Raw genomic sequence first — 25,470 nt, 5'->3', positions numbered from 1 at the left:
TATGAGATGAAGATATGCAGCCACAATCACGTATCGCCCCCAAAACCTCACGATAAGCGTTCGAAGTACCTTCTGTGTTTGTTTGAACATACATGATGGTGTCTCCATTGAGATGATATGGTTACCTCTATTGGCTTGTTGTACACGTATGCATGTAAGACTTACATTACATACCATCAGTGCTTCATCGAGTACCTGTTTGTGCGGCTCTGGGCTACAAGTCGTATGTAACCTGGAAGATGGTTACATACCTATTTAGCCTTACATTGAGGCTGCTCACGAGATAAGCAAGAATTCTCAAGACTTCTTCTGTTTATCATTGCTCTACAATTACTGTTCAAATCTAACCAAGATCAATCGATTAAGAGCATATCGCTATATTTCTTTACATATGGGTCACTTGTATCTTTAAGTACGTCAAAGATGGCGACTAATGGTGGAAGTGATCGGCCGAGGAATTTGGAAATCCCATCGGTTCAATTGAGATCGGTCAAGACCTCGATTGGCGACAATGAGGCTCAATCACTGAACTTTGTGCCACATAGCAGCGCCGGGACATCACAAAATGACCATCTGGGATCAGAGATAGATAATTTACCATTCAAACGATTTCCCTCTGTAGAACGGGGGCCAAGAACCACAGAAGTCGAGTGAGAAGATTTTCTGATCCCCAAAAATGTTCATGACTAACGAAACAACAGCATTGTCGGAGTTCCTGCCATTGGAGGAGATCCAGAGATGACATGGATGCCTGAAGCTAAATTCGCACAGGACGGACCCTCTCCACTTGATAGTGGTAGCGATGTGAGGTCGGCATTTATGAGCATGACGCCTGTGTCACCAGCTTACACGATGAAACATTTGCCTCCGTGGATTGTCCGCGATATTCGTAGCCGAAGGGATCTGAGCATGGCTCGAGTTCTTTTGTATGACCATGGGGACCCGAAAGACGGTGATACATTGAAGCAATTGGCCACTAGGCTGTTGGATAGCATTAGGAAGCTGAGGTCAATTGAGGTAGGAAGAGCACGGTATCGGTCGATACCTCAACTCGAACTGTTGCATCTATGTATTTACCATAAACCCTTACCTGACATATACACAGGATAAAAATCGTCCCCTTTTTTTCGTCTGTCACAGTACCGGGGGGCTAGTGCTCAAAATGGCTTTAACCGATGCTGGGAGACCCAGAGATCTAATTCTCAATGATTGTTATGGTATCACTTTTTTCGGTATGTCCAAATAAGAAACCATCTAGGGGCTTGCCCATTTATGTAGCTAACCTCGATCATAGCAACGCCACATAGAGGCTCAAGTTACTTATCACATCCAGGATTTTCTGGCAGTATCCGCACGATCATGGGTCTATCACGGGAACTCCCAACATCCATAACAAAGCAGCTGGAACTAGATCACCATTCCCTGAAGCAAATCGGGAAAGACTTTAAAGCTTTAGCCACGGAATTCAAAGTGTGGACCTTTTTCGAGACAATAGATTCAAATCTTACCGGTCTAGATCAAGGCAAACCTTTCCATGCACCTATCACATCTATTAAATCGGCAATACTTAATCTACGTAACGAGAGTGTATATCCATTGGTGAGCAATCATAAAAAGTGTGCCGCGTTCGGCTCCGCAAATGGGCATACTAAAGAAGATTATTTGGCGGCGTTAGCCGCTTTGGTCAAGCAGGCTTGCAAATTGAGCAAAATCGCCCACTTTGAACTGAATCTCAAACAGAGAGTGGAGGTGGAGATAAATGGTTTTTATGAAGGCACATCTACAATCCCAACTAATGAGCCCCTAATCAGAGTCTGGTCAACAAACAAATCTATGTACGATTTTAGACGAAATGGTCCGACCAAGCTTTTGAAGGAACGAAGGGAAGAAGTATCAGATGCCCCAAGGGCCGGACAACATTTACGTCACAATAGCCGCGCTCCATATTTGCCTATAGATAAAATCACTTCTGATGCCAAGGTTAAGGGTGATACATTGACTCCTAAATTTTCGTCGAGATTGAACCCTTTTAAGAAAGGTTCAAGCCCTTCTCCCCAGACTCGACGAGCGTCAAAGATCAAAGCCAAAGAATTACCAGATATCATCGGGAGTAGAAAAACAGGATCAGTTCAGTCTCCACCGGCTTTGGTAAATGATACTTTTACCTTAATCTGTAAAATTAGACTAACAATTGATATAGATAATGACCTTGGATGTGGAAGATAATGCAGGTACCGTTCCGGAAGAATTAGGAGCGTCTATAAAAATGCACAATTCGCCCCCAACCGTCCAGTTAAATTCAAGCGATCCTGATATTACTAATGCCACGTCTCGTACATCGTTCGAACAGCACTCAACATCTCCCGACCATGAGTTTAGCATTGCGCGGGGCTCACAGCCATCCATTCGAAAGTCGCGAACTGAGAACGACGAAATAGCGACCAGACCCGGGCCTTTACGCAGGCACAGCGAATCTCTGACGGCTCAAAGTTCTTTCTTGAGTCCATCCCGTGCCGGTCTTCATCAAGATAAGTCCTCGTCGTCTGCAGAGCGTGAAGGAAATGAAAGCTTTCTTTCTCCCATCGCGCCTCATTTACAGGACCCCAATTTCTCAAACCTCAAGCTTACATGGATACACGTACCTTTCAACAATCCTACATGGGTTCCAGTAAGCTCTAGATTGCCCAAAGTATCACCATTTACTGACTGGAAAGGATGTTCTTGAAGCAATATCATTCGAAAAGGGGCCAGATGTCCACAGTAAAATGTTAGATCACGAGCACTGGCATTCAAAGCATGTGCGTGGAAGGCATCAAGAACATCATCATTCTTGTTTCTTAAAGCCTCATTGTTCTTTTTTTGGTTTAGAAAGTGGGAAGTCTATTTTCCTATGTTAGATACGTCTACTTAGGCACGTTTGAACTAACATTACCATTAGCACCGCCAGGCATTGACTCTGTTAACACGAATCACATTCAAATGTGCTTATATTTGCCTTATCTTCACTTCGATACCTATAAGGTCCTTGTGAAAAGGAGACATTTCGTAAAACAACGAATCGAGCAAGGTCGATCGAGACCTGTTCCTCAACAAGTGTCAAAGCTTGACTCGCTAGAGATTCAAGTCCTCTGGCAGTATCTGGGGCACGACCCTCCAATAAATGCTCGGAGGACACTAGATCAATTTGGATATCCAAGTCTTCTCGATACAAGGGCGAGAGATGATGATCAGATGTTGTATAAGATGACTAAAGAGCGACATTTTAAGTCAAATATTGGAACAATTAACACTGCTGACGGACAGGGCAATGCAGCTCAGATGATGAGGCCAGCCCAGGGAAATGAAGAAAAAGATGCAGTCGATGGAAATAGTGACGATCCCGACAACCCAAGCGATAGCGATCCAATGCCTGGTGACGACCTTCTGGATGGGAATGTTCTCATGGTTGATCAGCTCTGGCTATGGGTTATTGATGGTATGTACATCTGAGGGGTGGAGCTTCAGAAACTAAATATGGCGATTAGGGTCTGTTGTTACTTTCTTTCCTAGGGTAAGATACTTTCACACTGAGATTTCTGATGTGTCAAGCATTTCACTAATTTTAACCTAGATAACTGGACTGAAGACGGACGGAAGACTATTTCAACAAGCCGACCTTCGAGACAGCATTTTTAATGAAGTCAACGCTGATCTCACTTCTCGCTGTGAAAATGCGTATGACCTTGCAGCCTGTGAGCAAATTTTTTCTGTTTTAATATTGCCCAAAATCCAAATTTTGTCTGAATATTTGTTATCTTACGAACTCTCTGTGTTTTAAGCAGCCTCATGTCCCTTGCTACTTGCCTTAGAGGTTGTTATTCGTAAATAGGTAATTACTGACCCCTAAATTCGTCAGTGGTCGCCCTTCATGCAGTCACTATCTTGTTCGAACGAACTTCACATCCTAATCTGGAGGTCTTCCGAATATTTGAAGAAGCGATCAGTATTCTGGCAAGTTTTCTCGTGAATGTCTTTATTCTTCTCTCTCTAATTAGACAATTAGACAGAAAAAATGACAACATCCTTCAAAGATTTCCGTGCACAAGGTTTCCGGGCCAAAGTAGATGATAATGACGACCTTAAGACTAGCTCTATTCGTGCCAAGCATGTACTTGAAGGGAAAATTGCGGAGGAGCAAAATCGTGAAAACACGTCCGCTCTTCTGGAACTGCGGGATATTGAAGATGAGCTGAACACTCTAAAGACCTTGTTCAACAGTCAGATCACAGAGATTAGAATCATGTTAGATGTTTACACGAAGCAAAATCTGACGACAAATGGGCTGATATTCTTGAGGAGTGCTGAGGAGTACCTCGTGGAATACACTCAGCATGTAGAAAAAATGACGGAAAATGCAAAGAACACCAGAGATGATGTACAGATGCATCCCCTTTTATTGAAGAACAACCACTAAGATGATACAGTTTGACAAGCTGCTCGGCATGATACAGAGACAAGCACAGGTGAGTGAGGTGCCGCAACTATCTGATCAGAGGTACTAATTGTCAATACAGGTGGATGAGGTACGTCTGGCAAGATACCAGGCTGATCTTGCCAGTGCGCAGAGTAGATCTGTCATGATATTCACAGTGGGTTCCTCCATATATTTGTGATGAGCTGAATTAATTTGTATTGAGAATAGATCTTCACAGTCATATTTGTATGCTATATACAATGACATCCATAATTTTTGAACTAACCTCTTGCTATTAGCTGCCACTTAGTTTCTTCACAGGTCTTTTTGGGATGAACGTCCGGTGGGTTATTCTTTCCCTCTCAACTCATAATTTTGGCGCATCATAGGCTGACATCACATTAGAGAATGGGGCGGTGGTGATTACCTTCCTCTTCGCACTGTAGGCGCAATCGCAAGTATGAAAAATTCTCCCCATTCGTTCCACAAGATAGAATTAACAGAGGACCACCCCAACAGTCCCAACATCCTCTGCTCTTATAACGCTTGCACTTATCATTGCCTGGAGCATCCGGATTCGTCATCTCTTTGATTTTATTGGACAAAAACTTTCAAAAATCTACAGTAGTATACGCGTAAATATCAACAAAGCGATCGACGGAAATCCTGAGACCGAGAAGGACTCCGGAAAAAGAAGCAAGTTGAAAGTGTTAAGGGAAAGGAAAAAGCAGAGAAAATCGGAAAAGGAGCAGACGCGACTGCATGATGAAGATTGGGATTTCTGGGAAAGTCATAAAGAGCGTAGGGAGAAGGACTATAAGATACCGAATAAAAATCGGAAGAGTGGGTTCAGAGCGGAGATTGGTAGTGAGTAAAAGCGATAGTTAATTCATAAATCCTTATATACATTTCATGCGTTATCTTTGTTGGCAAGATGCCATATTCAAACGGAAAGGACTCTCGTTGCGCGAAAACTCGCGCCCTTAGCATTTCAATGCAGTTACTTCAAATCTTCTCAACTTTATCTAATGATATTACACCATCAATTTTACTCAGCTTCAGGCCCAATCATTTATCTCAAGCATTTACTCCACAGTAGTAATTCGCCATTGTGTACGACCATAAACCTCCGGCTCATAGCATCTCCTCCGGCAGAGGAGGACAACCAAAGATAGCAGTACATTAAAAAGCTCCCACCTTGGAATACACTTCCTTTCCAGCATAGCGTTATGTAGCCCTGAATCAGAAGAGCCCAAGTATACAACAAAATAAGTTGTTAGATTAGTGACGCATTTACAACATGACTCGATAGAAAGCGCGACGGACTTCTATGTTTTGAGCTATCGTCTGAACTATTTACATATATTTATATGAGATCGTCTGATTTTGAGTAATGAATTTGATATCATTTGATACATGATTCAAGAGAAGAATTAGGATTGAGATATCAGAAGAGCCATCGAGTATCAAGATATACGGCAAATTACACTCATGTCCTCCAAAGGCCATTGGATTACTCTTATGTCCTAAAATTGAAAGACAATCTACTCCTCTCGTTCCACCAAGATTGCAAGCATGCCGGAAAGATTCTCGTTTTTTTTTTTTCGCACCCACTCTGTGTGGAAGATGAAAAGCTGCCAGAGTAAGTGCATAGAGGATCTATAGCTGGAGTCTGATCACATATTTTTGACAGTATTTCATGAAAATCCCACTTGGTGTATGGATGTCGGGGGCGCATGCTGGTCCAAGAATGCAGCCAGTACAATGGCAAATGGCTTGGACGGAAGTACGGCAGAACATGTGCTTCCAGCTGATTGGAATAGAAGCATAGTCTCCAGGTAAATGAGGGCAGACGCACGGCGAATCAGCGTCTCATCTTCCACAGATGACAACTTCTCTTCCCGACCAATAATTTGAGTCTTTGAAGAACCATCCACAGTGACTGGCGGGCAAGACGTATGTGGTTTCAAAATCGCCATCATGAGATTTCCCAAGACTGTGTGACCACGATCGCTGATGAAGAGCTTGCGCACAGAGTTGAAAATGCCCATATGGTTTTACCAAGTCGTTGAGAATATTGCAACATGTCTTGGGCCCTTCTGAGAAGCTGGTTGTCAGATGTAAAGGGTAGGAATTGCGGTTCTGCAAGACAGTGCTTTCCATTCTGGGTAAAATCTTCCGAAAGAGAGCCGGGTTGCTGGTGTTCTAAAGAGCATAGGAATTCCGCATAGGTACCTTGAAAAGCATAGGTATTGTGAGATATCCTGAAAAGTGCAGGTGATTTGAAGAGCAGAGATCCTGTAAAGTATTCTGGAGACCAAAGAAATTCTGAAGAGCGTAAGTATCTTGATGAAAACATATCATTGGCGGACGCCACAAATAATGTATTCATAACGCTGAGTAGGTGAAGAATCTGAGGGGTTAAGCAATGGATATCCTACCATAAGTAAAGAATTCTGTACATTGTAACTTAGACTGTATGAAACCAATTGATCCGGAACATTTATGTCAAACGCCAGTTTTGAGACTTGCCAGACATATTGTCCTTTCTCATTAAAGTGAAATATGCTCCGAGACTACAACCCCTGGACGCAACTACTAATTATTGTATATAGCTATCCCATTCCTACCAGTTCTACATATGTTCAGCCTTCTTCAATATCTTTGTCATTCCCAATCCAAATTCGAAGACCTTAGTTGTGACTTGCACTAGCTATAGCACAATGGCTCCCGTGAGAGTTAAAGACAAAACGAGACCAGAGCAAGGTATGCCACTGCCATGGTATGAGTGGCACACTAAAAAAGAAGGCAGAAGCTGTTCCAGCGAGGTTTATAGAAGAGGTCTTTCGACAGGTGTGTGCAAATTGACAGCAGGAAGTCGATGCTTTCGCTGTTCAGATAATGTGACCTGATGGACATTGAGGCGGGGATTATAGATACGGACAAAATGGCAATGGCCACCGATAGGATATCACAAGTTTGTAGAAGAGTTCCATAGAAAAAAATGGGAACTGCCCAAGATCAAGCATAGTTAAAGTGTATTTCATATATTTCACAGCAAAGCAATGAAGAAGGTTGATATTCTTGACGTAATTTCATATTTGCCCATTGCTCGCTATTTATTATAGCTGTGTTTCGACCGTAGTCAAGCAGTAGGTTGGTATCTCAGGCTTATGTGCCATAATATCCCATGCAAATATGTGAACCATCCATCCTTGATAACCGGTATGATACAGCGTAAATGTATCCGAGTAATTTACTTAAGAGGAATGAAACGGGAAGAGTGGGTAGCACCGATACCTGGTCTTCCGTGCTTAACTGGGCGGCTGTTTTGATGTCAGTACATGCTTCCAATGCGAACATCTCCAAGCTTTCGCACAGAACGTAGTAGGGATTAACTTACTAAGAGATAGAGAATTCGGCCAAGTAGTGACCAACCATCTCAGGCTTGATTTCGACTTGGTTGAACTCCTTTCCGGAGTAGATACCGATAACGCTGCCAATCATCTCTGGGACGACGATCATGTCTCTCAAGTGAGTCTTGACCAAATCAGGCTTCTCGTTTGGCTGAGCCTCTTGCTTGGCCTTGCGGAGCTTCTTGATGAGACCCATAGGCTTGCGCTTCAAACCACGGTTGAACCTACGGCGAGCACGGGCGTGGACGACATCGCGGAGTTGGTCGGAGGAAAGGTCGAGGAGTCTATTCGAAGAATATAGGGTTAGCTACTATGAGATCCCCTTTGATATTCATGTTGTGGATTTGTTAAGGTAGGCATACTGGTCGAGGTCGATTCCACGGTAGGAAAACTTGCGGAATGCTCTCTTTGCCTTGATCTCGGCAGCCTTTTGGGCATCCTATTGAATTGAGAAAATTGATTAGCCATCCATTCTACTCAAAATCGCCTCCATAATTCTGGAGAACTTGGATTCAGAAAATCCCAAACAAAGTAATTAATTGCTCACATATTCTTCGTCGGCCATCTTTGCGGTTGGGTTCTTTCAAAGGTTGTCGAAAGGATGGAGTTGTCGTGAAGGAGTTGTTCGCCGCCAACTGAGTCCAAGTGCCAGAAAGTTTGCAAATTTTGGTCTCGCTTAGATTTCGGCGCTAAAATAGGGCAAATATCCCAGATGACCTCTCAGCCTCGTCCTTTTCCCATGCAAATATCGATACCGTATCAAATCAAGGATGGCAAGGGTGGTGGAGGGGTGTCAGATAGTAGATAATAGGATTATGGATGGCCTTGATTGGCCTCTGAATTTTATGTAGATTATAATATGGGGTTTTGGTACGGCTTCTAGACAACCTTGATTACAAAAGTGAAGACTTCCGAGTAGTATATTTTGGCAAGCAGTCAATCACAGATGTTCAATGAGATTTTTTGCATTTGCATTTGCATTTACATATCACATCGCATCAAATCACAGCACAGCACATCACACGATGTAGATGATTATCCTGCTAAGACACTGCTGATGTTTGAAGAATCACGTCTTTATTGCTCTATTTTGCATGAATATATGCTTGTCATGGGAACCTTCGCAAGATAAAATCCATCCCATATGGCGTGCAAATAATGGGCGTAGCCCGCACGATTTCTCCCAGAAATCTCGAAATGATGTTCCGGCAGGTCGAGAGCGTCGAGTTCGTGGGCAAGTCAATTGACTGCTTAATCGAAAAGACCGAAACCCATGTCCTCGTCGGACTCTTCCTTCTCTGTTTATTGTGTTAGTGGCTTTTTTATTAATGAGAATATAGCAAAACATACCCTCAGCCTTCTCCTCAACCTTCTCCTCAGCAGCGGCACCACCAGCGGCGGCAGCTCCACCAGCAGCTGGGGCAGCACCGGCACCACCAGATGGGACGGATGCCAACTTGGAGGAACCCTCAGCGATCAACTAGATATCACGTCAGTTACTGGTAAATGTGCGCATTTTTCTCGACTGTGCTAACCTCGTTGATGTCCTTTCCGTCAAGCTCCTTGATGAGAGTGTCGAGACGCTCTTGGTCGATCTCAATTCCAACGGACTCGAGAACGGTGGTGATGTCCTTAGCGGAAGGGGAGGCCTTTCCACCGATGGTGAGGAGGAGGTATGCTGCGAGATACTTCATTTTGAATGCTATGCGCAAATCTTGTCAGTCAACTATTTCAATGATCTTGGTGTGCGAAACAATACTGTGAAGTATTCAATGTGAGGAGGATCTTACATTTATTTGTTTCGTTAAAGAACAGGTATATCAATCGATTTAACCGCAAGAGACGGAGACTGAAATTTCAAGTTCTGAGAGTTTTGAAGTTTGTGAAAGATTCGATTGTGGATCTCAGATTCGATTAAAATCAAAAAGTTTCTTGTGTGGGCGACTGGCGTGGCGCTAAGCTACTCCTGTAAAGTCTAACACGTGATAACGAAATGGACTTAAATCCTTGCGATTGTCTGCCCGTTTGCTTTTCACACGGCCTCAACAACAACTCAAAGGAATAACACGAATACAACGATTTTACCTGAAGGCGCAGTTATTTTTTATCTGGCGCTTTCAAATTTTATTCCTGCTGTTAGCACCATACTTATCAATTTGCATGTGCTGATGCACTACAAGAAGTCGGAAATCCACGCGATTAGCGTTTGAGTTGTTCATCCATCATCTTCTGATTCATTCTTTCAAAATTTCAGTGTATCACAAGCACATCATTCAAAATGCCGGTACGTCTGCTTTGCGCATTTGCTTATACTCTAGATGACCATTATACTGACTTGATCAAGATCGGTGATCTTCTCGCCCAGATTTCGGGGGGGCCAAGTTCAGATTCAACAATGACGATGCCGACCGCCACTCTCCCACCAAAGCGAAAAGCAAACGATGATTTGAGGAAGCCGGTTGACAAACTTCAAAGGCCAAATACTGCTACTATATCGAGACCAATGAACCAAGCGCATCGTCCTACAGCTGTTGATACGAGTATGGGCAGGATGAAGATCGACACGAAACAACAAAGGCCAACTCCGAACTCGGCTAATACCGCCAACACCACATTCAAAAACGGTCAGCCAACACCACCTCCATCTTCCACCGAATCAGGAAAACCTCCCAAGAAAGGTTCATATGCGGAAATTTTGGCACGGGGAAAAGCTGCACAGGCTTCTTTGGGTCAGGTTGGAAAGATTCAACACAAACGCATCGAGAAAGCACCATCCAAGCGAGAGTCGGATAAACTAAGGACCCAAAAGGGGAAGACCATCCAAAAGGGACTAGAACCAAATTCCAAATTTCAAAGGACTGGCCAGGTTCCCGCTCGGAATGGACAGAGTGGCACGAATGGTACGAATGGTGCGAAGTCTGTTGGTGCCAAGGCTCCGCCACCAGCTGTTGAAAAGAAAGTCAAAAAAGCTGCAACAGCAACAACTGGATACACCGGGACTGCTCGCCCAAGACCAGGAGGTGGCGGTCCAACTGCTAACAAGCCCAGTGCACCTTCATACTCATCTCGTAATAGCAACGACCGATATAAAAATGGTAGAAAGAATCTCGATCGCTACTATGCTACTGATGAAGATGAGGAAGAAGACGACATGGAAGATGAAGTTGAGGAGGATGACTATGCATCTGATGTATCATCTGATATGGAAGCAGCTACGTTTGAAGTAGATGAAGAAGAAGAAAAGGCTGCTGCTATCGCCAGGAAGGAGGATGCTGAAGCTCTTGCCGAAGAGAACAGACTCAAGAAGGAGAAAGCTGAAAAGCGAGCACGACTTGCAGCTATGGCCAAGTCCAGAAGATGATGAATCGGTTAGGGGTAATGGCTATGGTTCTTGGGGATTTCTACGGGTGGGAACTTGTTTCAGGAATGCTATGGATGGATGCATTGTTTGAGTTTAGCGATATGGAGTTTTGGGGATGGGAAGACGAGATATACAGGCATTGCAGGCGTAACATACTTGGAAGCTGCTTTGCTGCTTTTCCACTTCGGTGGTAGTCCTACTTTCTATGCTTTTCAGCGCATTATGGTCATTAGAGGAGCCTATTATAATGAGGGACACCAATAGCGTGTACATGATTGTTTACTCTAATCCATCAAAAATCATGATTATCTCTAGTCGATCGAGCTTGAAACATGTGATGGCATTCGATTTCAAGATATCACTGCCAAATCAATCCATCTTTCCACTCAGCCACGCATACACGAATTGGTGGGCCATCAAATGCAATTTCAGTCAGCAACATTCATATTTCAGTTTTGCTACTATCTCTTCTATATGTCATCCTCTTCATTTGTACATAAGTTTGTATTTGTCCTAGCGTTAACACCCTACGCAGAGCTCGCGGTTTACACTCTTCAACCTCTAAGGAGATCAGGGCTAGACAACAAGCACAAAGAAAGTACACAGTTCTCAATGACAAAATACATATATTCATTGTACCATAAAAGACGAGTCAAGAAAACAAACTAAATTGGTATCATAATGCCCCTTCATCTCTCTCCTCAAGACTTCAAAACTTAAAATCCACCATGTCCTCCTCGTCCACCACCACCGTGTCCACCTCTCTCTCCTCCAAATCCTCCTCCGCCATGGTGTTCACCACCTGGCCCGCCAAATCCACCTCCACCTTGATGGCCGCCTGGTCCTCCAAATCCACCTCCTTGGTGTCCGCCTCCGTGGTGGTGCTCGCCACCGAATCCTCCTCCTCCTTGGTGTCCGCCCGGTCCGCCAAATCCACCTCCTTGATGTCCGCTACCGTGATGTTCACCACCGGGTCCTCCGTATCCTCCTTGTGGACCACCAGGACCGCCAAATCCGCCCTGTTGGCCTCCGTATCCACCTTGGGGACCTCCGTTACCGCCCATGTGGTGTTGTTGGGGAGGAGGACCTTGGTTCTATTTACATGTTAGCATTTGTATCCCAGGAGTCCTCAATACTCTTGGAGAGAGGGGTAACGAACATGCTCGTGCTCGTGCTTTCCCTCGACCTTGTGGATTACTTTGCTGATGAGTCCCATTGTGATTTATGTATATATAATTGCGAGGTTTGCGTAGGATTGGTTATTGTATAGCTGAAGATGAGGAATTGAGTTTGTATTTGTATTTGTATTTGATGAAATAGCTAGCAAAAGAGGAGGAGGTATACACTACTTTATATACTGTGTACCTCTCTCCGTTCCTCCAACCCACTTTAATAACCAGATCTCAGCCTTCCAAGATTCATCATACATACCAGGACCAACTTCTTGAATTCCTGCTTTTTGGCTACTTGTCTACGCACGCATAGCATACACTCATTTCTTTCTTCCCATTGACCCTGATTGATCGAGTGATTGATTGCACGCAAGCACCCCTGCCACAAAGCTTAAAGTAAAGTAATAAGGCTAGACGCGAAAACAGGACCCCTCAATCCCCATGCAAATCCGGCTAGCAGTGCCGCAGAAGCAGATCCAGACATCCTCATCCCAGCATCCAGCTCTCGTGCACCCCCAAACACAGCTTTCCTGACTAATAAATACGTATGGTACAGCCACAGAGAGTTAAGCCTCATGACACGACGGTGTCGTGGTTAGAGTCGTGCAAGTGTCTTGGCGGTGGGGATTAACGCGCGGCCGAATATTCTGCAGAGCAAGCTCTGGAATACGCCGCGCACAGCACGAGTAGAAACCGAGGATCCGGCTGAGAATCGGCAAAGGGGAACGTCATTGTCACGTTTTGAGATCATGGAAAATGTTACGTCATGCATTGAGTGGTTGCTTTTTGGGTCGGACGATCAGATTGACGATGAAAAGTTACGCTTTGACATTACGAAGTTTCGATATATGTAGACAGACAGGTATGTGCAGAAGACAAAGTCGTGGATTGAATTCGGAAGCCAAAATATATGATATTATTAATGTCTAGCGATCAAATATCGGTGAGGCGAAGAAGTGGAACAGATGGGCGAGGTTTCCAGCCGCGACAGTGGACGAGAATAGAGTCTTCGATGAACAGGAGTTTCGCCTGGCGAGACCCGAAGATCCATTTAACAGGGGACAAAATAGTTGTGCCAGTATATGGATTAATAGAAGCATCCCTTGCGATTAATATATGTAGATGTTAATTTTAGTATTACATATTAAACCCTCAACTCGTGCCCGAACGACCGTTCATTCCTACTATACATTTACCATAAAATGCCGACTATGTTTCTAGGCCGTGAAACTGTGTCGTAATTGCATTTGGTATCCCAAAAGAAAGCTTGCGTTTTAAAGATGCTTTTTCCCACTAATTCCTGTTTCCGAATACGCCAACGGCCCCCAAACTCCACGATACTCGAAACCATATCGTATTCCGATACTCTCAATTTTTATAACTTCCAAAAAATTGACTTTTAGTCTGGTGGCGGTGCAGCATTCATAATTTTAGCCAACATGTCGATGTGTGAGATGAGATTGCCATTGAATCCCTCTTCCCGCTTTGGCGTCCCTTCTGTATGCCAACAAGAACCCCATGTATCCTCATCTAACCTTCCCTCAGAATATGCGATCCGCATTGGCCAATCCATCTTTGGCCACCACTCTTCTGGCAGTAAATTGAAAATTCCTGTCACTTCTCTCTTGGCAACACCTTGGAGCCACCAGATATCATCCACAATACGTGTCATAGCAAAGAAACACGACACAATAACCAACGCACGAGGATCCTGTCTCTTTAGTAGATCAATATAACGACGTGTTGCAGTAGCCGCAAAACTGAGAATTCGTGCTCGCTCTGGTTTTTGATGAGACCAGTTGAGCGTAGCAACAGCATGTTCGTATGCCTGCTTTGTATCTGCATCCATGGAAGTATCGTCCGGGCTAGATACATGGTCGATACCCTCGAGTAGAAAAGCAAAGAACCCTCGGCGCTCAGGATCAAAATCTAGTATTAACGGAGGCTGCCCATTGATGATCGGAAAGATTTTGGCCGAATTTCGTAGCCAATGCCAGGAAGTTATAACAATTGTCTTAACTCCCTGGAAAGAATGAAACCAAGCGAGTGGTAGGACGTAACCACTGTCAGAATCGCCATCAATTCCATTTTCGACACAACGAGACGCCGATGCTTGGAAAGCGATGAGAGCAGCTGTGCAGAAAAGTGCTTCTGCATTGCTTTGAGATGGGCCTTGGCTCAAAAGAGACGAATATTGAGCGAGCGCTGATGCCATATAACTATGTGATGCACGTGCAAGACTTCGATCTTCGGGCTGCAATATGCGTAAATGTAAAGCAGAAACAGCGAGGATAGCATCCATTAGATATGGGGAGTCATAAGCGAGTGATGGTACGTCCACAGACCAGGCAACGTCCTGACTTTCATCATTAGAAAGAGTTTTCGAGGTCGTTGCAGTGTAATGATGCATTAGCCTGAGCTCAAGTGATCGATCACGCATCGAGTTCCCGTGAGCTCTGACTGTCATGGTAGGGGACCGGTAGAAGGGCGTTAGCGAAGAAGTGGTAGACGCCGGTGATGAGACTTGGTTGAACGAGCCTTCGGAACTTTGATGGACAAGCGTTGGAGGTTGGAAAGCTGGTGAATCAGGTGATGAGGGAGCATCCCCGAAATCGCAGGAAACGCCTGATGGTCATTGTCAACATGTATTCTACTCTTCAGTGAAGATATACGGACCATGCTTTTTACAATTTCCACACAAAGGATGTTTTTCGTCACACTAATTCAAAATTAGCACGTGTTCATGACTGTCTCTGGAATCCAGTGAGTGTGGTGTGGCTGGTTACTTTGATTTTCCTGTGCTTGCATCTCTGACAGCCAGCTTTGGATTTTTTATGCGATCTTCTTGGTGGCATCTTGTATTTTTCTGCTTGTTGAAAGACTAATACGGAAGTTGTAAGTTATCAGGGGTGGCGACCAAAATGACTATTTCGACAAATGTTCATATTGAAAACGGATGGTCTTGGTTCAATTGATTCAATGGAAGGATGTGTGAATCTTTGTTTGGTGGGTGTTGGAGAGATATTGGTCAAAAGCAAAAGTAAGTGACTGATAGATATCGAAATTTCATCCTCTGGTGTTCCGATTTGCGATTTGCATCAATTGTTTACCATCGAGCGCACCAGCGGTTTAAGTGTTTTAGTGTCGGGGCTTCGGAACATCGAAGATTGAGGGCACCCCTGCTGCATCTGGCTTGCTCGATCGTCTATCGACGATCTAATTGGTTGCTGGCGGAGGTTAAGTTTGTCAGCATCTCAGCCTTCTCCTGTATAGAACAGTTCCGACAAGCACGGGACATCAGGTGATTGTGCTGAGATGAGAGACAGTCACGTGGTAGTACAGACAGACAGGCAGGTAGTAGGAAGGGAGGTAGATGCAGAACTATGCTTGACTGGGTGTGTCTTTATTGAATCTACTCACCAAACTGTCATTTGACATCATTGAGCGACAGTCAAGTAGCGATAAAAACACACCTTGATGATTACTAAAACCTCAGAGATAGATCGCATCTCTCCTTTCATCCTCTACTCTATCCCTCTCTCCATCCATAGGCATCACAAACGACTTGATCCATTACATCTTTCGTCGTTGACTATATCTTCAAACTCAACATCTTTACACGACACAACACACACACACACAACACACAACATCCAGATCTCATGTCCTTTGCACTCGAGTATTGTATTCTCGTCTGACTACGTAACAACCTCAACGACCTCCCTAATTGGGATTCCCATAACCTAAAAGGTATATGTGCGTACCTTGGTAGCAACACCACGAAAAAGATTGACAATTGCTAGCGGCTGCATATAGAGTAATACAACATCAATTTGTCATGATATCTTCATGGCATATGCATTCTTTTCATTCCGAAACCCGCACATAAGCAGCCAAAGAACCCTCCTGCCTCTTCTTACCTAAACCTAGATCTTTTGGGAACATATGGCACATTTGGAACATTCCTCCTCTCTCATCTTGATGAATTGCGTGCTTTAGCCTCTGATTCAGCATCTATCTATATCTACGCCCTTTGTTCCTTACAAATGAAGGGCTAGCTCTCGTCACGACATTCATCCTTCGAACATTATTACCAATTTGACCCCATTACCAAGACTCTCTTACATATTTTCTTTTTTTAACCCTTTTACTAAGTACACTAAAGGAAAATCTATTAAGTCGGAACTTCCCCGCAATTTTTCATCTTGTATTTTTTTATACTTTTCCATCAGTCTTCCATCAAACTTCTTTTTATCTTTTTGTTGTGTGAAATTATTCGAAAAAGAAGAAAAGGAAAACGCAAAATAAATTCTTCACCCCGCACTACCCCTCCAAAATGACTGTCCCAAGCTTCGATCACCCTATTGAAACTCCTCCACGAGCTCCTTCTCCAGTTCATCGATTTGGTACTCTAGCAGTCCATGCTGGTTCCCCTCATGATCCTGTCACCGGTGCCGTCATCGAAGCCATCTCCCTCTCTACAACCTTTGCACAAACCGCCGTCGGCAAACCTGTAGGCGCATACGAATACAGCAGAAGCTCCAACCCCAATCGTGACAACTTTGAAAAGGCTGTCGCAGCTCTCGAACACGCCAAATATGCGCTAGCTTTCTCCTCTGGCTCTGCTACCACTGCCACTATTTTGCAGTCTTTGGCCGCCGGCTCGCATGTTATTTCAGTCTCGGACGTTTATGGTGGAACCCACAGATATTTCACACAGGTTGCTAAAGCTCATGGCGTGAAGGTTACATTTACACCAGAGATTGAGGTCGACGTTGTGGATCATATCACACCCGAGACAAAACTCATCTGGATTGAAACACCCAGTAACCCAACTTTGCGACTTGTGGATATCAGAGCCGTAGCTACAGCAGCACACGAACATGGCATTATGGTTGTAGTTGACAACACCTTCATGAGTCCATATGTCCAGCAACCATTGGACCACGGAGCTGACATCGTTGTTCACTCTGTTACTAAATACATCAATGGACACTCCGATGTCGTGATGGGAGTAGCCGCTTTCAACTCTGACGCTATGAAGGAAAGATTGGGATTTCTACAAAATGCCATTGGTTGCATCCCTTCGGCATTCGACAGTTGGCTTGCTCACCGTGGCTTGAAGACATTGCATCTTCGAGCCAGAGAAGCTACAGTTAATGCAACATTAGTAGCAAAGACATTGGAGGCCTCACCACACGTTATTGCTGTCAACTATCCTGGCTTAGACTCCCACCCACACCGAAAAATTGCTCTTAAGCAACACAGAGATGGTATGGGTGGTGGTATGCTTTCCTTCCGTATCAAAGGAGGTTCCGCTGCAGCAGAAAAGTTCTGTCAAATGACTAGCATCTTCACATTGGCAGAGAGTCTGGGAGGAGTTGAGAGTTTGGTTGAAGTTCCTAGCAGTATGACCCATGCTGGTATTCCCAAAGCTCACCGTGAGGCCATTGGTGTGTACGACGATTTAGTCCGTATCAGTTGCGGAGTTGAGGATGCAGAGGATCTGAAAGCGGATGTTCTGCAAGCCTTGGAGAAAGCTGTTGTTTGGCCTAAGATCTCTAACGGCTTACAAAGCCATGCTTCTTAAGTCCTGGATTGGGGTTTGAACTTTATACTTGTTAGAAGAGCCGCATGCAAATGGATTTGCGAATGCGAATGTGTGGGCGCTGGCGTTGGGGCATATTTCGAATACCTCTTATCTCTCGGAATGCTACATCTAGATAAACAAATTTACATAGATTTATTTGCATGATTTAGTCTCGTGGGTTTCCTTTTCAAGGCTTGGAAACTAGACAAAATAAAAACTATAACACAATCCTAGCTACCATCATCAGACGAATACTCCGTGAGCAAATGCAAACCCTTCAACAGATAGGACATCTCTTGACCTAGATACCCAGAACAAACTTCACCCCTTTACTAACATTATCCAAAAATTCATCTCCACCCTTAATACCGGGAAAAAGCCAAAAGTAATGCGGTACCCCTTCATAATAATCACTCTTTGTCGTGACACCCTTATCCTTCAACATCATTTCCAACACCTGACCATCATCCCGCAACGGATCCTTTCCACACGTAGCGATATAAGTCGGAGGAAACTCATCCAAATGACTCGAGAGCGTCACAACTAATCCCCAAACAAATTAGTCCATCTCCTCGCATCAAATCAAATCAATCAAGCATCCCAGAAACCCCAGAAATACATACAAACTCTCGGGTCCAGCGGATCCGCATCCACGGCTCCGAAAAACGTATTCATCGTATCTAAATCTATAATGGGCACGTCGTGCGCATTCTCATCGTAGGATTTGTAGTGATTTTTGTAGGCTGCGGGAATAGAAGATGGGTGTGCGGTTACGGGGACCATGGCCACGATGCCTTTGATTTGTGATTTTTTACCTGCGCCGATGAGGTCGTGTGCTACGGTAAGAGCTAGACCGCCACCGGCGGAGCTGCCAATGGTGAAGAGTTGGGATTGGGAGGCGTGGAGTTCCGAGGCGTGTTTGTAGGACTAGTGGAGGGGGAGATGTCAGTTAGGTTGGGTTGAAGAACAAGAGTGCGGAGATCATGGATAAAAAAAGGTGGGAGCGAGGAGAGATAGAGATAGAGATAGGGATAGGGATAGGGATGTTATATGCATACCCATTCAAAAGCCTTCACGCAATCATCCAACATAGTCGGAACCTTGTATTTCGGACCCAACCTATAATCAACACTCACGAGCACACACGGAACACTCTTTGCAATATATCGACACCATACATCTTCAGAATCGAGGCTTCCAACACAATATCCACCTCCGTGAAAATATACTCCTAGGGGAAGGTTCCCATTCTGAGGGGCGTTTGAAGGCGTGTATATACGAACCGGAACGCCGTCTGCGGAAGTATCACGAGTCTGGACTGAGGAATCGGGAGGGGGTCTCTCAGCGTCGAGCGCTGCGAGTAGGCGGTTGAATTGCTCTTCGATGTTGGCTGGATCACCTACGAGAAGAGGACGTGTACCGAGGGACTTTTCAAGCTGCGAGAATCAAAGTTAAGTATGGAGTTGAGGAGGGCGAGGGATTATCACAAGGAGCTTGTCATGGCGGATATAAAGGGTCAATTACCTCGAGCCATTCCGGTTTATAATCTGCACCTGATGAATCTCCCATTGTGTGGCTTATCGTTGTAGTTTGCAAGTTCAAGGGGGAATGGGAATAGGAATTTGAAGGGTCGAGGAAGTCCTAGGGTATGAATAGAGCATCTAAAACATCACAACAAATGATCCATGAGCAATGTAACATATTATATACCTGTAGGGTTTTGTAAATTACAAATACTTGAGTTCAAAGACGGGACGAAAGAATCTATAAGCATTAGTTACCTGCCATGCAACCTTCCAGCGTGTCACATGCTGCTGGTACCCCTCCAAGAGCTTGAAATGCAATGCAACCATTCAGTTACTCGGACTAGCGCAAGACAATATAGCCGAGGTGAGAAACTCGTTGCACGGACACATAGATGTACTTCACTTCACTTGACTAACTACGAGGGCTTGTTTTTGATGAATGCCGGGTCCGTGCACGAATACATTTCCTCACCAAAGCAAGCACAAATTCACCTATTTTGAAACTCAATAGTAATTGAATTAAAAATAATATTCGCAAAATGTTTCCGAATTTGAGTAATTTTTCATATCGAAATTTATATATAAATTTGATAAATTTGATAAATTTCAATTCATAATGCTCATAAAGTTATATATATTATAAAAATCACATAGTAAATATTGGAGAGTTCGGTTATTTTGCCCGGTCTTCATCAAAGACACGCCCTCGTATATACACACTTTTAGATGATTAGTACCTAGCTGCAAGCTGCTCAGTGCGGGGTAATTTAGCGGCAACCTTACAACTACAACTCTGTGCTATTCAAGTTCAGAAGTACATCTCGGAATCGTGGTTATTAGTGATATATTCCATAAGCCTTACTTTGATTAGTTGCTTGGGAGAATTGGCCAGTTAGTCCCAGGGATCTAAACCCTCTGAGTTATCTGCCTTCACTTCCTGCGCCAAATAAATTGCCCTAGCGTGTAATTTGGTTCGGCTTACACCCAAAAACTCCCAATTATTTGAGTTACATAAGCCTTCAAATGCGAATAAATGGTCTAGCTTAGGAAAGTCTCGAATATAGCACCACAAGACACATCAAAGTGATAATTTTAATTATTTATCTATATTGAAATCATACAATTCGGTTTCCGCCGCCACTGGGCTTTTCTGACTTTATCCCGAGTTGATTTTGCCTCTCAAGTAAACACGTGAGACAACAGGAAAATGGAAGATGTTCATTTCCTAAGGGAGCAATCATAAGAGGTTAAGCACCTGTGTTCGAGAGGTATACGGACAAATAAATAACTCATTTGGAAAGCCTTTTACTAAGTGCCGGTTGTATTTCTCTGAAAGCTCCATCATTCGACATTCCCAAGCTTATTGGCCCCCTTGCATATTCAAGCATCTTCACACAATTCTGAGAAATGTTTTTTGTTTTGTTTTTGAAACTCACGTTCTAGCCTAATTGATTAAATTGATGCCCACCGACTCTATTACCATCCCACAACACCACAGAAACCATGATACATTCAATTTGTTGACTCTCAGCAAACTTGCCATCGATTTCGTGCCCGTCAGCATGTAAAACTTGCACAAGGGTATCAAGTACTGTGCTTCGTGTGGGATTTGATGAAAATTGTCATGATATGAAAAAAAAGTTTGCTTTTCTGGAGTGAAATGTAACTAATACAATGAAAAGTCTGCGCGAATAAAGAAATCTCGAGGGGCCAACGAAGTCGCGATCTCGAAGGACTGTAGAAGTGTACAGGTGAAAAGAATAAAAGGAAACCCCCCTCAACTCTCTGTCGGTTCCTCCCCAATCAACTAAATTGAAATACAAAGCAAGAATTACAAGGTATAGACTACCAAGCATGAAAGTTCCGGGTATCAGACTTTTGATGAGTACTTGCGCTTTGCCGATAGTGGTGGATGAAAGTGAAAACATCAAACTCATCAAACAACGACTTTTCCCTGATCTCCTCAATCTGCTCCGTCACATTGACTACCAATACATATCGAGTAGGTGCTGAGTGTGCATGATATGTGACAGATTGCAACCGACTGAACCCAGAAAAAAATGTCTCCAAAAAAGATCAAACCTCTCCATATTCGGGTGCGTCGGCGTAATCATTTTCCTCAGTTTTGGTTTCGCTTTCTTCTGCTGGTGGTGCACCAGCAGAGGAGTTCTCTGGCATCAAACCCTTCTCCTTGAGGTACTTGATAGACTTCAAGATTGTCAAATCATCCTTGGCGGTGTCGTTAAGAATGAGACGTTGAGCAATAGTCATCTTACCACCATTCAACTCCTTCTCTCGCAAAGCTTGGTTGCGGACGTCTAGGTCGTGAACGAAGCGGCACTTGCCCTTCTTGCCGCAGGTGCCACCAGTAGAATAGTACTTGCAGTGACGTTGAAGCTGAGCTTTTGTTGGTGGCGCTCGTGCGTGCACGATACCGGTAAACCCATTGTTGCGCGATGTCATCGTTTCCGGCTTCCCCGAGTCAGAATTAGATGAAGAATCATCATCATCACTCACTTGACCACGATCTTCATCGCCCTCGTCGCCATTTTCACGCTTGCGCTTTCCACCGGACATCTCCTGTTTGATCTTACGTTCAGCTTTCTCAAGTTCTAGTCTGAGCTTCTCGGCCTTGCGTTGCTGTTTTTCGAGTTTGGTCTCTCCGTCATCCTTTTTGATGGGCTTTGCTTCAGGCTCTTTCTTGAACTTGTGATTCTTGTTTTGTTCACGTTTCAAGCGAAGCTCCTCAGCAGCAGCTTCTCTACGAGCTTTCGTAGGGAAGCGGCTTTTACGCTCAGCGAGCCATGCCGTGAGATCTGCAGGTAACCTAAAATTCATTAGCAAAAAGAACAAGAAGAACTAATCTTCTGGCCTGCAAAAACATACTGTGGAGTATCGGGACCAAGCAAAGTAACCAAACGAGCTTCTTCGTCAACATCATCAATCTCATCATCGCTATCCTCATGATCCACACCGTTTGGTGTCAAGCCAAGAGTATTTGTTCTGCGCTTCTTCTTATTCTTCTTCGCATTGTCTCCTGCACCTGCAGGCTTGAAATGCATTGGAGGAGATTGTGAATTGCCATTGAAAGAACGATTGTTGTCGCGACCGCGAAATTGAAAATTATCACCGCGACCTCTACCTCTAAAGTTCCCATTTCCTCTGCCCCGATTAGAGCTCGAGTTGAATGAATGAGAATCATGCGATGGACGCTGTCCTCCATGACCTCCATTAGAGAAGTTTTGTGGGGGATATGCTTGATAAGCAGGCTGAGAAAATGGAGCAGGGGAAGTCTGATGATTGGAATATTGGGGAGTAGGAAAACCATTGCCCGCTTGAGCCATATGATCTCCACGTTCGTTCTCAAATCCCATGCGGATCGGAGGACCCATGAGAGGTGCTTCATGACCGCCACGGCCATTGTTGAAACCGCCACGACCACGACCTCTATTACTATTATTATTGAACTGATGCTGTCCTTGGGGTGGACCTTGCCATTGTTGGGGTGGGCCACTAGGGTGTGGTTGCTGAGAAGGTGGTCCGTAAGGTTGTTGAAATGGTGCAGGCTGCTGTGGACCATACTGTGATGGTGGTTGTTGATTGAAGCCCTGTGGGGCATAATTTGGATGGTAGTTCTGCGCAGGGAGAGGAACTTGAGGTGGTGGCTGGTGTGCTTGTTGAGGCGGACCGTGATTGTGCTGAGGTGGACCATGCTGACCCTGTTGTTGCCACTGCTGAGGATAATTATTGGGAGGGCCATTATGACCAGGGCCTTGAGAGCCACTTGGTGGTCCTATATAAGGTGCTGGATTATGCGGATTGTATTGGTCACTTGGAGGACCCTGTATCTGTGGAGGGCCATTGTAACCATTTTGATGTGAGTGAGAAGGGCCATTGTGTCCGCCTCTCGCGCCACCTCTTGGAGGGCCGTTATTGCGCGTCTGCTGATATGGAGGAGGCTGTTGATACCCATACTGAGGGTTTTGTTGAGGATATCCACCAGAAGGTGGTCCCGAAGGAGGAGGAGGGGGAGGAGGAAAGTTGTATTGCTGCGCACCAGCCATAATGACGTCGGAGTTCGGGTTATGGTTGTTGTGTTGATAAGGCTGAGGTTGATCTGGAAGTTGACTTAAATAATGTGAAATCTTCAGAACATGAATATTCTGTGCAGGAGGGGCGTGGTTGATTACAGGGTGACTGTACTGAACAGCTGTTGGCCCCGAGGTTGAAAGTTGTCGCAAACCGTTTTGTGCTGGTGGTTGGATCTTCGTTGCACCGTATCGCCCAAAAGGATTGCCGGGTATTGTAATGGGGGCTAGTACGTGTTAATTGATGAAACCCGATGGCTCCAGGAAAGAATTATTGAAAAGGGATGATGAAGCAAGATGGAAAAGAAAGCTGCCTCGCGCAATTATGATTTGGCCGGGAGGACATCTCTCTTATTATTTAGTGTGGAAATTGTCGCACAACATGAGCCAATAGAAATTCTCCCAAACTAGGGGAATCTGGGCTGGATTATGTAAGGCGCTTTTGCATCGATCTCTCGATCATGAACTTCAGAGCGAAAAGGTGTTGAATGGATTTTGGAAACACCTGAAGAAATAATAACATACCCATTTTGAATATTTCCTCCGTTGTTGAGGATTACTTCGGAACGAAGTTGTCAAGAATAAAGTTGATCTGGTAGAAGAAGAAGAAGGAAAAATTGAGGCAGTCGGAGAAGATCCTTTATTTAGATCCGAGTTGAATTTTGTTCGATTTATCAACTTATATAAAAGTGAATATTCAGAGGCAGCAAACCACCTTGATCTAGGTAGTCACGTTACATTACTTCATTCCATTCTATTACATTGTTCTATTTCCTCATAGCATCAGTCGTACAAAAGGAAAGAATCATCCTAGGGGAAGGAGCAAGGCACAGAAGCAAAAGCATTTTTTTTTTACCTAGCCAATAGCCGGGTATATCATCATGTTCATTCTCGTAAGTCTTTCTTCTTCAACCAGATGGGGAAATCAAATTCTAACTTTTCCAAAGACCAAAATTGCCGATTTAGTTCAGATCGCGCCTCAAGATTTGGGGAAAAATGCTAGTCAAGCAATTGAGGATAACATCAACCTTAAATATGCCAACAAGGTGATCCAGAAGATTGGTCTTTGTATCTGCTTTTATGATCTTCTCTCGGCTTCAGAGGGTTTGATTGGTCATGGTGATGGTCTTGTAAATGTCAATGGTATACTGTTCCTGGGAGTCATCGCAGTGTTTTATGTTTTGCTAACCACCCGGCAGTTGAATTTCGCATCGTCGTGTTCAGACCTTTCAAATTTGAAATCATGACAGGAAGAATCAGCAGTTCTATTGAGAGTGGTATTAGAGGTTAGTATATACGCGGGGCCGCCGATCAAGCTTCGCTGACAATATCAAGTTCGCACTCACTTCTTTGATGAAATCTTCGTTCCCGCAAAAATGCTACCAGAGGGCTCACACTTGTAAGTCGGCCGCGCTCGTTCTTTCTCCAATTGGGTTACTAATAATCACCCAGTAACCACAACGAGCAAGTTTTTGTCTGGGAGACTGAAGAAGGTACACAACTTTACTTCGACAACCAGGAAACAGTGCGATTTCGGGTCGACTCTGAGCAATGGAATGATCAAGCACCATTGGGTCCCGAAAAGCAAGATGACAGTGAGGAATCACGAGTAATTGAAGCGCCTTACAAGATAGTAGCTTCGATGGAAGAAGTTGGATTGGGACCTTGCTTATGGTGGGACTAAGGAGAAACAGATGTTCGAGAAGTTTCAAGGGGGGGCAAATAAGTTGTGTGGAGCAACATCATATGCATTTCTGGAGTTTAGGAAACAGTCTAGGGTCTGGAGTTCATTGAAAATCGATAGGCTCTTAGGGCTGCCTTCAGGTATATTAGAATTTGGAAAAAGAAATCCCGACAACTAAGA

General features: G+C 44.3%; 10 protein-coding genes across 11 annotated transcripts; 4 read left to right on the top strand and 6 right to left on the bottom strand.

The window, feature by feature from the left end:
* The first annotated feature begins 301 nt into the window (after nucleotides 1-301).
* On the top strand, nucleotides 302-5,745 carry BCIN_02g03550 (hypothetical protein). 2 transcript variants are annotated; one of them, XM_024691257.1, is made up of 18 exons: nucleotides 302-650; nucleotides 702-1,017; nucleotides 1,106-1,232; nucleotides 1,295-2,148; nucleotides 2,201-2,668; nucleotides 2,715-2,871; nucleotides 2,939-3,475; nucleotides 3,525-3,550; nucleotides 3,611-3,731; nucleotides 3,896-3,990; nucleotides 4,043-4,281; nucleotides 4,339-4,414; nucleotides 4,464-4,502; nucleotides 4,554-4,628; nucleotides 4,682-4,699; nucleotides 4,753-4,796; nucleotides 4,859-4,911; nucleotides 4,973-5,575. In XM_024691257.1, the coding sequence occupies exons 1-18, from the start codon at nucleotides 424-426 to the stop codon at nucleotides 5,326-5,328; spliced, it is 3,828 nt and encodes a 1,275-aa protein (XP_024547027.1). In that variant the 5' UTR covers nucleotides 302-423; the 3' UTR covers nucleotides 5,329-5,575. The 2 variants fall into 2 exon arrangements, with proteins under 2 accessions (XP_024547027.1, XP_024547026.1); XM_024691256.1 differs by having other exon boundaries at nucleotides 4,043-4,414; nucleotides 4,973-5,745.
* Nucleotides 5,746-7,465: 1,720 nt separating this feature from the next.
* Nucleotides 7,466-8,630, bottom strand: Bcrps15. The gene is made up of 4 exons (XM_001553772.2): nucleotides 8,417-8,630; nucleotides 8,232-8,308; nucleotides 7,857-8,153; nucleotides 7,466-7,779 (listed from the first exon to the last, which is right to left on the bottom strand). Exons 1-4 carry the CDS (start codon nucleotides 8,432-8,434, stop codon nucleotides 7,710-7,712), a joined length of 462 nt encoding a protein of 153 aa, XP_001553822.1. The 5' UTR covers nucleotides 8,435-8,630; the 3' UTR covers nucleotides 7,466-7,709.
* Nucleotides 8,631-8,816: 186 nt separating this feature from the next.
* BCIN_02g03530 (hypothetical protein) lies at nucleotides 8,817-9,791 on the bottom strand. Its single transcript, XM_024691255.1, has 4 exons — nucleotides 9,660-9,791; nucleotides 9,405-9,571; nucleotides 9,220-9,349; nucleotides 8,817-9,167 (listed from the first exon to the last, which is right to left on the bottom strand). The coding sequence occupies exons 2-4, from the start codon at nucleotides 9,561-9,563 to the stop codon at nucleotides 9,121-9,123; spliced, it is 336 nt and encodes a 111-aa protein (XP_024547025.1). The 5' UTR covers nucleotides 9,564-9,571; nucleotides 9,660-9,791; the 3' UTR covers nucleotides 8,817-9,120.
* Nucleotides 9,792-9,896: 105 nt separating this feature from the next.
* Nucleotides 9,897-11,544, top strand: BCIN_02g03520 (hypothetical protein). Its single transcript, XM_001553774.2, has 2 exons — nucleotides 9,897-10,153; nucleotides 10,214-11,544. The coding sequence occupies exons 1-2, from the start codon at nucleotides 10,148-10,150 to the stop codon at nucleotides 11,228-11,230; spliced, it is 1,023 nt and encodes a 340-aa protein (XP_001553824.1). The 5' UTR covers nucleotides 9,897-10,147; the 3' UTR covers nucleotides 11,231-11,544.
* A 299-nt stretch (nucleotides 11,545-11,843) lies between these two features.
* Nucleotides 11,844-12,628, bottom strand: BCIN_02g03510 (hypothetical protein). Its single transcript, XM_001553775.2, has 2 exons — nucleotides 12,390-12,628; nucleotides 11,844-12,324 (listed from the first exon to the last, which is right to left on the bottom strand). Exons 1-2 carry the CDS (start codon nucleotides 12,444-12,446, stop codon nucleotides 11,947-11,949), a joined length of 435 nt encoding a protein of 144 aa, XP_001553825.1. The 5' UTR covers nucleotides 12,447-12,628; the 3' UTR covers nucleotides 11,844-11,946.
* Nucleotides 12,629-13,017: 389 nt separating this feature from the next.
* Nucleotides 13,018-15,513, bottom strand: BCIN_02g03500 (hypothetical protein). Its single transcript, XM_024691254.1, has 3 exons — nucleotides 15,189-15,513; nucleotides 15,079-15,121; nucleotides 13,018-15,027 (listed from the first exon to the last, which is right to left on the bottom strand). Exons 1-3 carry the CDS (start codon nucleotides 15,255-15,257, stop codon nucleotides 13,802-13,804), a joined length of 1,338 nt encoding a protein of 445 aa, XP_024547024.1. The 5' UTR covers nucleotides 15,258-15,513; the 3' UTR covers nucleotides 13,018-13,801.
* Nucleotides 15,514-15,952: 439 nt separating this feature from the next.
* Bccys3 lies at nucleotides 15,953-18,219 on the top strand. The gene has a single exon (XM_001553778.2). The coding sequence runs from the start codon at nucleotides 16,739-16,741 to the stop codon at nucleotides 17,990-17,992; it is 1,254 nt and encodes a 417-aa protein (XP_001553828.1). The 5' UTR covers nucleotides 15,953-16,738; the 3' UTR covers nucleotides 17,993-18,219.
* BCIN_02g03480 (hypothetical protein) lies at nucleotides 18,141-19,723 on the bottom strand. Its single transcript, XM_024691253.1, has 4 exons — nucleotides 19,517-19,723; nucleotides 19,051-19,428; nucleotides 18,616-18,919; nucleotides 18,141-18,535 (listed from the first exon to the last, which is right to left on the bottom strand). The coding sequence occupies exons 1-4, from the start codon at nucleotides 19,559-19,561 to the stop codon at nucleotides 18,294-18,296; spliced, it is 969 nt and encodes a 322-aa protein (XP_024547023.1). The 5' UTR covers nucleotides 19,562-19,723; the 3' UTR covers nucleotides 18,141-18,293.
* Nucleotides 19,724-21,331: 1,608 nt separating this feature from the next.
* Nucleotides 21,332-23,942, bottom strand: BCIN_02g03470 (hypothetical protein). The gene is made up of 2 exons (XM_001553780.2): nucleotides 22,405-23,942; nucleotides 21,332-22,345 (listed from the first exon to the last, which is right to left on the bottom strand). The coding sequence occupies exons 1-2, from the start codon at nucleotides 23,580-23,582 to the stop codon at nucleotides 21,595-21,597; spliced, it is 1,929 nt and encodes a 642-aa protein (XP_001553830.2). The 5' UTR covers nucleotides 23,583-23,942; the 3' UTR covers nucleotides 21,332-21,594.
* A 135-nt stretch (nucleotides 23,943-24,077) lies between these two features.
* On the top strand, nucleotides 24,078-25,463 carry Bcrpc25. Its single transcript, XM_001553781.2, has 5 exons — nucleotides 24,078-24,499; nucleotides 24,554-24,749; nucleotides 24,806-24,892; nucleotides 24,942-25,005; nucleotides 25,059-25,463. The coding sequence occupies exons 1-5, from the start codon at nucleotides 24,488-24,490 to the stop codon at nucleotides 25,288-25,290; spliced, it is 591 nt and encodes a 196-aa protein (XP_001553831.1). The 5' UTR covers nucleotides 24,078-24,487; the 3' UTR covers nucleotides 25,291-25,463.
* The last annotated feature ends 7 nt before the right edge of the window (nucleotides 25,464-25,470 follow it).

Source organism: Botrytis cinerea, chromosome 2 (genome assembly GCF_000143535.2).
Source record: "Botrytis cinerea B05.10 chromosome 2, complete sequence".
Lineage (NCBI taxonomy): Eukaryota > Fungi > Ascomycota > Leotiomycetes > Helotiales > Sclerotiniaceae > Botrytis > Botrytis cinerea.
The sequence above is the reverse complement of the archived record's forward strand: the minus strand, read 5'-3'. Positions and strand labels throughout refer to the sequence as shown.